General features: G+C 37.1%; 1 protein-coding gene across 1 annotated transcript in view; it reads left to right on the top strand.

Annotated features, from left to right (window-relative positions):
- The first annotated feature begins 2,063 nt into the window (after positions 1–2,063).
- KRR1 (KRR1 small subunit processome component homolog) overlaps positions 2,064–13,139 on the top strand; it is a 113,726-nt gene continuing 102,650 nt past the window's right edge. Inside the window, exon 1 of the mRNA XM_045466955.1 lies at positions 2,064–2,103. Coding sequence (XP_045322911.1) covers positions 2,079–2,103 — 25 coding nt within the window. The 5' untranslated portion in view covers positions 2,064–2,078. The remainder of the gene's footprint in view (positions 2,104–13,139) is intronic.

Raw genomic sequence — 13,139 nt, 5'->3', positions numbered from 1 at the left:
AGCATCCAATTCAGGCTGTGCAGTCTCTCTTAAATCAAAAGCATTTGTGGACGTAATTAACAAAACTTCCAAAGAAGATTCTGCTCTCTTTAGATGATTCATCTCGATGTCTGATTCCCACTGTCAGGAAGAAACATAAATAAAGGCTTTCACAGAGCAGGACCTGTCTCAACATGCCAGCATTCAGAGGATGAGGGTACTAAATGCAGTAGCCAGATACAATTTTGTTGGTTGCGTCTTTTGGATTGAACAAGAATGTGGCTCCTGCACATGTCCTGCTATTTAGAGTTAGGTTCATGAGACAGAAGTGGAAATGGAAGCGGCTGTCTCACTGTGGATTGGGACCGAGCACTTCGGCATAATTTTAGCCATCCATTGACGTGTCTCAAATCACTTAACCCTGATGGGTCCAAGAGCCCTGACAGTAACTGAGGTCAGAATCGTGGCACCATAATACTCTTATTAAGCTTTGAGTCTGTCCTAGCAGCAGCTCACTGTCATGGCACAGTGTCCATCATTGGGGTGGACATATAAGATGAGTTGAAGTCCTAGGAATAAGGCTTTGAGACGTTTTAGGTCACATAAGGAAGTCATTTGCAATCAGTGTTGACCAAGGACACTCAGTTAATAATATAGATAACTTGAAGAAATTGGAGATCTGAAATTTCCAATGCACCCTGAAAGAATCAAAAGCTGCCTGGGCATTAACAATTAAATGTTGCATTAGACACTTCAAAGGAGGGAAACAAAACGAGCTCAGCTGTAATTTTCCCAAAAATGCTAAACTCTGACCCCAAAACAAAAATAATTTTAAAAAGGATTTCCTACTTCATCACTAATCTTTTTTTTTTGTTTAGTAATAAAGGAAGAAAGAAGAAACAAAAAGAAAAGACAGACTATTCTTGCCTAAGTGTCGTTCTTGGAAGCAGAGGAGTGTTTGCTTTTCTTTTGTTCTTTCAAATCCCAGGGAAGCGATGCAGGCTGGAGCTGCTCTTTGCCTTTTCATCTGCCAGGAAATAGCATACAAAGGCGAGGCTTCCCTGAGCAGGGCAGAGACATTGTGTTTTCTTTTTTCAATTCCCTGTTGAGCTGAGCCTTTACAAAAAATCTGCCCACTGTGCTTCTCTTGTGTTGTAAGCACCATGACTTGTGTTTTATTCTTTATATATCACATTTCCCATGTTTTATCATGTTAGCAAGTTAAAATGAATGCACATTTTAAAGTGCTCACAAGTGGAAAGTCTTTATTTCTTTGATTATGAATAAAGGTAAGGCTGCTAAAATATTCTAAGGGTAAATTCACCTAGAATTAATGTACATAAAATATTCCATAGGTTATGTAGCCAGGCATAACATGAACAAATCAAATCTCCGAGATCTAAGATTTTACAATAAATGAAAGCATGCATATAGATAATAAACATTATAATGAGAATTTCATTTCCTGCAAAGATATTGTCAAATATAGGACGAAATGACCAACATAATATATAGGGCAAAAATGACTTACTAGTGCTTAACAGTCTTGAATAGGGTCACTTCTTACCCAAAACTCACCAATCAAATAAATCCCTCTTCTTCTAGGGAGGGAGACCAAGAATGTGCTGGTTTAGCTGAAATCTCACCTTTGGAAGCATGAGGCTAAGAAAGGAGAGAGTCCTTGAGCGGATCCAGCAGACCTTGTAGAGACCTACAAGAGATGCTTGTGCTCAGGTTGACAGGGGAAGACAGAATGAGAGAATGAGGGGCCGTGCATGTTTGGAACACATAGTCAAAGATAAATAAATGATAGCTCTTGTGATTAGGATAGATATGGCCCTCAATTGCAATAGAGTCTTGTTATGTATAATACTGACATTTTACATCTGTTTTGCATACCTTCTATTCTTTGAGGTATGATCATGTGTGGCAGTGATAGAAGACTATTATAATTTTATCAATATTCTCATTTTATAGGTAAGAAAACCAAGGCTTAGAGACCTGCCCATAATCACCAAATGAAGGTGTGCAACATCTGGATCTAGAGCCCAAATCTTCTCAGCTGTGAATGAGTTCTCACAAAGGGAGATCATGTGGTTATGAACCCTTGGCCTAACAGTGGAGGTATGTCCTTTCACCAATGTTTGAAAGCTAACTATAGATACCTGAGACCATTAGGGTTTGCAGCACTCTATTTTTATGGGGTTAATTATAACCAGTCTTGAGATTGCAGTCACCTTTCTATAACCATTCCCTGACTCCGTAACTGTTTATCAGAAGAGGAAATAGAAGACATTCGATATATGATTATTGAATAAATTGCAAGACCTCCTTTGGGTATAGCAAGATCAGTGTATTTCCAGGCCATGGTTAATCGTAAAATATAAAAACTAATGATTTGCTTCTCACATTTTTTTTATTTGATGGTGATAAGACCCACCTTAAAGTTTCAAAGGCTATTTTTTTCATAGTTTACCCTCAACTATGATTGTAGACAGGTGGCTGAGATTGTTGCTAAAGGAAATTAAGCATGGAAAAGAGGAAATAAAGAAGCACAGGCTGGAGGGTTCAGTCTGAGGGTGAGAAGCAGCAGCGACCAGCATCCAGGAGCAGCGATGGGGAGGACAACTTTGGTAGAGTGTCCAGTGGCCTTGACCAGCAGGGCCGAGGATGGCATCGTTCTGGTCACTTCTCGGTGTCATTTTCGAGGAACCCTCGAAACCCATTAGAGGAACCCTCTAGCCCTGGTTCCTGCCTAGTTTCTAAGCCTATTTCTCCAGCTATCCTTGCTATTTTGTGAGCCATGAGATATCCTTCCAGTAAACGCCTTTCTGCCTAAATTGGCTAGAGTCAGTTTCTGTTGCAAATTAAAAAAAAAAAAAAAATCCCAATTGATGCGTTGCACAGACGTTGTTCACGTCACAAGTATATATGGACTAAGGAATGTGTGCTCATCACTATCTTAGATATTAAGGATAACAGCAATGAATATGATCAACAAGGTACTTGCCTTTATGACGATGAAATTTTAGTTAGGTGCAGAAAGACCATAAACAAGAAAACAAATGGGCAAAATAATGTCAGCAAGCAACAAGTGTTACGGAGAAAAAAAAAATCACAGGCCTGGGGGAGAATAACTGGGCAGCAAGGCTGTTGCACTTTGGATTGGGAGTCTTTAGAACATCTCTCTGGGGAGGTGGTATTTGACCTGAGAGCAGAATGAAAAACAGCAACAACACAACAAAACAATAATGGGTAAGTCTCAGGGCAAGATATTCCAGGCAGAGGTACTAGCAGGAGCAGGGGTCCTGAGGTGGGAATGAATGGGATGTGTTCGAGCAACATTAAAAAAGAAAATACAGGTAGAGCCCGGTGAACAAGTGGGGAGGAGTGAAGATGAACTCAGACAGAGGCTAGAGCTTGTAGGGCCTTGTAGGTCACAGTTAGGGGTTCTGATTTTGTTCTAAGGATTTTAAGTAAGAAAGTGAGAGAAATTAATTCATATTCTAAAAAGATGGTTCTGATGGTGTGTGGAGAACGGATCATGAAAAGACAAAAGTGGAAGCCACAAGATCTGTTGGGTGCCTGTTCCAAGAGCCTGGGCCAGATGGAAGAGGTTAGCGGGGACAGAGTGAAGAAAGCGTATGCCGCCAGCTGCTTCTCTTACACCTCTGGAAAGTTTATGTTAATCAAGGGACCGTGAACCAGGGCCACCATGTAAATGCTTGAATAAACACTTCCACTTCCAAGCAACTGAGAAAGTCCAGGCAGCTTCTTTGTTTAATTTTTGTGTAATTTTCCATTCCATTCAGCTGAAAAGAACAGTCAGGCAAACATCGCTGCTCAATTCTTTGGCTTTGTGATAGAGAGAAACAGAACATAATGCCCCCAAAACCAAAATTCATTTTCCTCACACTGAGATGTATTCTCAGTTAATTCAAGGTTTCATGACAAAGCATGTTTGCTTAAAATTGTAGAAATATAGGCTGCTCAAAGTCATTCTACAAACAGTGGTCTTAATCTAAAATACTTACATGTAAATGTGTAATACTGTTTTGTGTATAGTTAAACAAGCCAGATATTTTAGAAACATAGTGCCTGGTGTTTGCTCAAGTTCTTTATAATTAACTCCATAAAACCAATACAAAAAATTATCGACAGCAAATACTGATTACTTATCACTGTTTATTGATTCTATTAATACTTCTGTGAAACTATTCCTAATCTTAAATAAAATAAGAACGTGAAAGAACAGTTTATGAAATAATTCAGCAAAAAAGTTTCTTATTTTGCCTTTCACAACAATAGGGGATCTTTTGATGCTATTAAAAATTACTGATGGACAACAAGATGGATAATTATCCATTATCTAATTAGTAAATTGACTCACATTGTCTCCATGTATAAATGGTTTGACTTTTAAGTGAAATGATTAGTAAGATCAAATAATTGTCAATTCAGCTAATATAGTTTTTAGTCCTCTTTGAATGAATTATTTCCTCTCAGCTAATTATGCCGGAAGGAGACGTATTTTTGTATTTAGCTGTGCCGAATGTCATTTTAAATTTGCCTTCCAAGGAGAGGGCCTTATGGAACTAAGTTTTAATTGGCCACGGTGGAAATATGGGTAACATCAACTTGATCTTAGGCAAGAGATCAAAACTAAGAGATTGAAAGATAATTTTCAGGTATTAGGGGCAGGATATAAGTTTTATGGAAAACCTACTCTCTATTAGATATTGTGCTAAGCATTTTAAATATATAAGCTTATCTATTAAAGGTAAGAGCCCTGCGAATAAGCCTATAGAGAAGGCAGCTCCAAAGGATGTCACATCTAATGAATGGCTGAACCAAGATTAAAATCTATGTATATCTACCTACAAATATTTTGTGCTTCCTATAGATTCTTGTTTAATCTCCCTCAGTATTCTCTCAGTAGTTAAGTCCGACTTTTTCCATTATTTCTGCCCCACCCCTATTCTAATTAGAACCTTTCACCCTGTAGGTAAGTGCACCTGACACCTTAAAAAATATTTGCTTTTCTTTTGATCGTGAAAGTGAGATGTACTTGCAGAAAACTTGGGAGCCACAGAGGAATTTTAAAAATATCCTATGTTCTTTGAACATAAAAATAACCTCTGTTAATGTTTTGATGTCATTCATGTCTTTCTCTTGAGTATTTTTCATACAAATTTGGGATTATGTTTCATCTCCAGCTTCGTATTCTGCTGGGTTTATCTGTTATTGTATCATTATATTTTTTCCTAGTTCACTAAATATCCTTTGAAAACATAATATTTATATGGTGCAAACCACCCTTCTGAATGGATTGCTAGAATACATTTAATCATTCTCTCATATATGAATATAATTTTAATCAATTTTTCCTCTTTTTAAATCCTATTATAGTAAACATACCTATTTGCTCACTTTTCTGATGATTTGCTGAAAATACATTCCTATAAGTAGAATCCCCGTATTTAAAGAACCCCTCTTTTTAAAAAAGGCTTTTAATACATATTGACAAATTTCTCTGGTTGCTTTCCATGTAAGTTGTAACAATTTGTTCTCTTTCTCATCTTCAGCATGCTACACCCACAAAATAACTTTAAATTTGAGAAGGAAAAATTCCATCTAATTATGGTTTTAATTTGAATTTTAGCTTACTAGTGCAAATGGATCTTTTAAGATACGTTTATTTGTTCTTTGCATTTCTTCTGTAACTTGACCTCTCGTGTTCTTTGGCTTTTTCTTACTAATTTGAGTTGGAGGATGTTTCCTCTTTTTTAATTTTCTTGAAGAATTTTTATAAGATTAGAAGGATCTGGTTTCAGAATGTTTGGTAGGAATTCACCTGTAAATCTGTTTCAGCTGATTTATTCTTTGTAGGTAGATTTTACAGTGTTGATTCAATTTGTTTAATGGTTATGATATATACAAGATACTTCTTAGAGTTAGCTTTAGTAAGTTATATTTTTCTAGGAATATATCACTTTTATCTAAGGTTTACATTTTACTGGCATAAAGTTGATTTTTAAGATTTCTTTGGAGATTAAATAATTTTCCTGTTTTATTTATTTCTTAGTTTTTCTTACAATTTTTTACAATAAATTTACAATATACAATACAATAAATTTTATAATACAATAAATATTAGTTTTTTGGTGACTGTTTTGTTTCAGGTAGTTAAGCTTATCAACCTGTTCCCCCTACCCCACTTTGGCGTATCTTAAAAAAAAAAGTTCAAATCAAGTTACCCTTAAGTTTTTCTTTTTGTTTTTTTTTTTTTGCTTGTTTGTTTTTGTATTGTAAGTTTTCCAAATCTGCTGTGGAATTTGAGGGATGCGTTGATCCAGAGCGCTGAGGCAGCTTGAGCAGTGCTGAGTAATGTATAGAACTGTTGAATTGTGGGGAGCCTGGGTGGCTCGGTCAGTTAAGCAATGGACTCTTGATTTCGGCTCAGGTCATATCTCACAGTTCGTGAGTTTGGGCTCTGCGCTGACAGTGTGGAGCCTGCTTGGGATCCTGTCTCTGCCTCTCCCTTGCTTGTGTGTGCTCTCTCTCTCTCTGTCAAAATAAATAAACTTAAAAAAATAGTTGAATCGCTATATTGTACACCTGAAACTAATATAACACTATGTTAATTACACTGAAAAAAAAGAACACGGAAGCAGGCAGCTCCCACTCTGTGTCCGTTTACTAGGACTGCCGGAACAGAATACCACAGACTGTTTACTGGGTGGCTTCGACAACAGAAACATTGATCCCAGTTCTGGGTGCTGGAAGTCCAAAATCAGTAGGTTCAGTTTCTTCTGAGGCCTCTCTCCTTAACCTGCAGGTGGCCGCCCTCTTACTGCCTCTTTACACGGTCATCCATTCTTTGTGCGTGCACCCCCCGTGTCTCTTTGTGTCTTAATATCTTCTTCTTATAAGGACACCAGTGAGATTGGGTTAGGGCCCACTCTAATGGCCTCATTTTAATTTAATTACCTCTTTAAAGGCTCTGCCTTCAAATACAGTCACTTCTGAGGTACTGGGGTTTGGTCTTCAACATATGAATTTGGGGCAAGGGTAAAATTCAGCCCAGAATGTCATCTTTGAGGGACCTGGTCTTGAGAACTTGTGGATCAACACTCTGGAGCTCTCTCAGGAAAAGCTCTAGGAGAGGTTAGAAACTTGGGCCTTGGGGCGCCTGGGTGGCTCAGCCGGTTAAGCGTCCAACTTCGGCTCAGGTCATGATCTCACAGTCCGTGAGTTCGAGCCCCGCGTCGGGCTCTGTGCTGAAAGCTCGGAACCTGGAGCCTGCTTCAGATTCTGTGTCTCCCTCTCTCTCTGATCCTCCCCCTTTCATGCTCTGTCTCTCTCTGTCTCAAAAATAAATAAACGTTAAAAAAAATTTTTTTTAAATAAAAAACTAAAAAAAAAAAAAAAAAAAAAAAAAACTTGGTCCTTAAATGAAAATGCAGAGGAAAAAGAAGCTACGTTCAACATTAGTACTTGTATTTTTCGAAACCTCTATGCCATTTGTTTTTACTACTCTACGTAAAATGGATTGAAAATGGGATGAAATTTCTCACTACATTATTTGTGGGTTTCTGCAGGAATTTCCAATAATGTCTCTTTATTCCTAATAGCATGAGGCTATATTAATGCACTTAAAATAGGTGAAGAACTAATTTCAGTTTAGAAGTAAGAGAATATGTTATGAAAGTCAAGAACTTACCTTTTGATCCAACAATGATACAATTAAAAGAAATTCCCTCTGACCTTTGATTAATGATTTGATCTTTACTTTTACTGCTCTAGCCAGCTTTTAAACTTTCATTGCATTTTCTTCATAGGAATTTTGGTGGGTAGCTCGTAGACATAATCAGACATGTTTAGCCACACATCCCTTTTATATACTTGCTAAAATGACTGCTTTTCCTATCTTGCTACCCATCACCATATCATTCCCCAAAGTTTTTAATTTTTAACTGAATTATAATTGATATATTTGTTTCATGCATATAACATAATTATTTGATATTTGTATATATTGCAAAATGAACACCATAATAAGACAAGTTAACATCCTTCACCACACAGCTACAAATTTCTTTTTCTTGTGATGAGAACTTCTAAGACTTACTCTCTTAGCAGCCTTCAAATATGCAATATAGTATTATTAACTATAGTTTCCATGCTGTACATTACATCCTCATGACTTAATTTATTTTATAACTGGAAGTTGGTACCTTTTGACTTCCTTTACTCTTTTTGCCCACTCCCATCCCACCTCTGGCAGTAACCACTAATCTGTTTTCTGTATCTATGAGCTCAGTTTTTTTGTTTTGTTTTTTGGTTCCACACATAAGAGTGAGCATATAGAATTTGTCTTACTCTCTGTGACTTATTTCACTTAGCATAATGCCCTCAAGGCCCATTCATGTTGTTGCAAATGGCAAGATTTCCTTCCTTTTAATGGCTGAGTAATATTCTATTGTATACACAGACAACACACACACACACACACACACACACACACACCCCACATTTTCATTATCCATACATTGATGGACACAGGTCGTTTCCATACCTTGGCTATGGTATATAATGCTGCAATGAACATGGGAGTGCATATATCTTTCTACGTTAGAGTTTGTGTTTTCTACAGATAAATGCCCAGAAGTGAAATTGCTAAATCATATGCTAGTTTTATTCTTTTTAATTTATTTCTTTTGAGAGAGAGTGAGAGAGAGAGAGAGAGAGAGAACGAGCTGGGGAGGGCCAGAGAGAGAAGAAGAGAGAGAATCCCAAGCAGGCTTCGTGCTGTCAGCACAGAGCCCAATGCAGGGCTCAAACTCATGAACCGTGAGATCATGACCTGAGCTGAAGTCAGACACTCAACTGACTGAGCCACCCAGGCACCCCATCGTCTGTGTTTTTTATAGTAACTATACCAATGTAAATATCTCTGCCAAGAGTGCACAAATGTTCCTTTTCTCCACATCATTCTAATAACCATTCTAACAGGCATGAGGTGCTATCTCATTTTGTTTTGATTTGAATTTCCCTGATGATGAGTGATGTTGAGTACCTTTTCATATATCTGTTGCTGCCCCCCTAAGGTTTTGTTCTAACTCTTCTCTCCTTTTCTTCCCTGCCTCAGAGAGTTATTACTAAGACTAATCCTCTATGTACATTCCTTTTGCTGTTCCCTCCCCCCTCCCAGGGCATTGGTCTCCACTGTGTGGTTCAGGCTTTCTAGGAGGTACCAATGAACATTCTTTTGGGGAGCAGGGAAAATGCTAGAACTATTAATTACATTTATTTTATCTCCTCTTCAGTTGTTTTTGTTTTATAATTATATTCTATAATGTATAATGTATAATTACATAGCACAGGTACAATTTACCAATAAACATATGTGTAAATGGTTTATTAAATGAACAGAACTCATCGGGGTGTGCCCCAGATTGAATGATTTGCATGCAGGAAGTTTCTTGGGGAATGTTCTCAGGATCAACATCCGTGGAGGTTGAAGGAGACAGGATTGCACCATGGGTCTCAACTGGGGCAGATTTAATACCCCGAGATATATTTAGCATCATGGGGAAATATATTGGCATCTAGTGGGTAGAAGCCGAGGATACTGTTAAATACCCTCTAATGCACAAAGTCGCCCGTCCAACAAAGAATTGTCCCCCTCAAAATGTCAATCTTGCTGAATTTGAGAAACACTGGGGCAGAAGGAGAAGCCGGGTGGCAGTCACAGCCGAGGCTTCATTTTATTCAGTGGGGAGCTCTGGAGTTGCGTCCTTTGGTGTCCAGCATGGACCAGTCATTGGATACAGGCTGCCTTCAGAAATGGCCTGCCTTCAGAAATGGTTTTGAAAGTCTACAGTATGCACTCTTTTGTGCACAGCTTCTTTTGCTCAACATTATATTTATGGCATTCAAGTTATTGTTGCATACAGCTGTAGCTACTTCCCTTTTATTGCCATATACTATTTCACTGCATGAATACATCACATATTCTACCACTGTACCATAGGTGAACATTTGAGATGTTTCTAATTTTTTTCCTATCACAAATAATGCTGCTGGGAACATTCTGGTATACATCTCTAGCTACACATGAGCATGTATTTATATTGGGTATATATCTAAAAGTGGAAGCACTGAGTCACTGGTTTTGCACATTTTCAACTTTAGTAGATAATGACAAATAGTCTTCCAAAATGGTTTTGCCAATTTACAGTCTCACCGGCAGTGTGTGAGTGTTCCCATTGTTCCGTGTCCTTGTGAACACCTGGTGTTGGCAACCTTTTAAATGTTACCATTTTGATGAGTTTGTAGTGGTGCCACAATATGAAACTGAATGAATTTTCCCAGTGACTGATGAGGTCATCATGTGTTTATGGTCACTTGAATACCTTATTTAGTGAAAACCTGCTTAAGTCTGTTGCTCACTTTTCTATTTTGTTGCCTATTTTCTTCTTCTTGATCTATGAGTTCATCATAATCTAAATACAACCCCTTTATTAATTGTGTATTTTCCAAATATCTTCCCCTATTTTCATATTCTTAAAGTCTTTTGATGAAGTTATTAATTTTAATCCAAATTTTTCATTTCTTCCTACTGGTTAGTGTTTTTTTTCCCCACTGTATAGCCTAGATCATGAGCATGTTGTCCTCCAGAAATTTTATTGTTTAGTCTGTCATATTTAGATCTACAGTCTACTTGGAACTGATTTTATGTATGGTGGAAAGTAAAGAGTTAGAATTCCATTTTGTTTCCAAGTGGATGTCTAATTTTCCCAGAATCATTTATTCAACATAATGAACTTTCCTACTATTTTTATTGCCTACTTTGTTGAACATTGAGTCCATACTTGCAAGGGTCTTTTTCTTTTCTGTTTTGTTGGTATATTTGTCCATTTTTCCCCCTTAACTAGTGGAGCTTTGTAATAAGTCTTGATATCCAGTAGAGCAAATCATCTAATCTTGTTTTTCTTTTTTTGTTAAGTTTTTTTATTTTAATTCCAGTAGAGTTAACATACAGTGTTATACTAGTTTTAGGTGTGCAATATGCTGATTCAGCAATCCTATACGTTACTCAGTGTACTGAGTGTACTTTTAATCCACATCCCCTATTTCATCCACCCCCCCCCCCCACCTCCTCTCTGGTAACTATCAGTTTGTTCTCTATACTTAAGAGTCTGCTCCTTGGTTTCTCTCTCACGCTCGCTCTTTCTCTCTCTCTCCTCTTCGATCATCTGTTTTGTTTCTTAAATTTCATATAGGTGAAATCATATGTTATTTGTCTCTCTGACTGATTTCACTTAGCATTATACTCTCTAATTCCATCCTTGTTGTTGCAAATGGAAAGATTGCATTTTTATGGCTGAATAATATTACATGGTATTTTATACCACTTCTTCTTTATTAGTACATCTATTGATGGAAATTTGGGCTACTTCCATAGTTTGGCTATTGTAAATGATGCTGCAATAAACATAATAATGCATATATCCTTTTGAATTAGTGTTTTTGTATTTTTTAGGTAAATGCCCAGTAGTGCAATTACTGGATCATAGGGTAGTTCTATTTTTGACTTTTTGAGGAGCCTCCAAACTGTTTGCCACAGTGGCTGCACCAGTTTGCATTCCTACCAATTGTGCACGAGCGTTCTTTTTTCTCCACATCTTCATCAACACTTGTTGTTTTTGTGTTTTTGATTTTAGCCGTTCTGACAGGTGTGAGGTGATATCTCATTGCATTTCTGTAATGATGGTGATTTGAGCATCTTTTCATATGTCTATTGGCCATCTTGATGTCCTCTTTAGGAAAATATCTGTGTATGTCTTTTGCCCATTTAATTGGATTATTTTGGGGGGGGGGTGTTGAGTTGCATAAGTTCTTTATATATTTTGCATTCTAACCCTTTCTTGGATATGTGTCATTTGCAAATATCTTCCCACATTCCATAGATTGCCTTTCAATTCCATAGACTACCTTGTTGATTGTTTCCTTTTCTGTGCAGAAACTTTTTATTTTGATGTAGTCTCAGTAGTTTATTTTTGCTTTTATTTCCCTTGACTCAGGAGACATACCTAGAAAAATGTTGCCATGACCAATGTTAGAGAACTTACTGCCTGTATTCTCTTCTAGGATTTTTATGCTTTCAAGTCTCACATCTAGGTCTTTAATACATTCTGAACTTATTTTCGTATATGGTGTAAGGAAGTGGTCCAGTTTTATCTTCTTTTGCATGTAGCTATCCAGTTTTCCCAATGGCATTTGTTGAAGATACTGTCTTTTTCCCATTGTATATTCATTCCTCCTTTGTGGAAGATTAATTGGCCATATATTTGTGGGTTTATTTCCAGTTTTTCTGTTCTGTTCCATTAATCTATGTGTCTATTTTTATGCCAGTACCATACTGTTTTTATTACTACAGCTTTGTAATATAACTTCAAGTCTGGAATTGTGATGCCTCAAGTTTTGTTCGTCTTTTTCAAGATTGTTTTGGCTATTTGGGGTCTTTTGTGGTTTTATACAAATTTTAGGATTATTAAAGTGCTGTTCATATTTTTTTAATTATTAGTACGCAACACATGTATACTAGCAATCTTATAATTTTTTTAAAAATTTTATATATTTTCGAGAGAGAGACAGAGTGTGAGTAGGGGAGGGGCAGAGAGAGAGGGAGACACAGAATCCAAAGCAGGCTCCAGGCTCTGAGCTGTCAGCACAGAGGCTGACGCAGAGCTTGAACCCATGAACCATGAGATCATGACGTGCACCGAAGTCAGGCGATTAACCGACTGAGCCACCCAGGCGCCCTGCTGTTGGTATTTTGATTAGGATTGCATTACATGTGTAGATTGCTTTGGGTAGTATAGACATTCTAACAATATTTGTTCTTCTCACTCATGAGCATGGAATGTCTTTCCATTTCTTAGTGTTGTCTTTAATTTCTTTCATCAGTGTTTTATAGTTTTCAGAAGTAACACTGTCCTGATTTTTCCCCCACAAATTAATTATAACTCTTCTAGAACTTCATATAAATGAAGTTACATACTATATACTCTTTTTACATAAGGTTTCTTTCTTTTAGCATAATTTTGAAATTTATACACATTATTGCTTATATCCATAGTTTTTATTGCTGA

The sequence above is a fragment of the Leopardus geoffroyi genome, chromosome B4 (genome assembly GCF_018350155.1).
Source record: "Leopardus geoffroyi isolate Oge1 chromosome B4, O.geoffroyi_Oge1_pat1.0, whole genome shotgun sequence".
In the NCBI taxonomy this organism is placed as follows: Eukaryota; Metazoa; Chordata; class Mammalia; order Carnivora; family Felidae; genus Leopardus; species Leopardus geoffroyi.
This window is presented reverse-complemented; position numbering and strand designations above follow the sequence as displayed.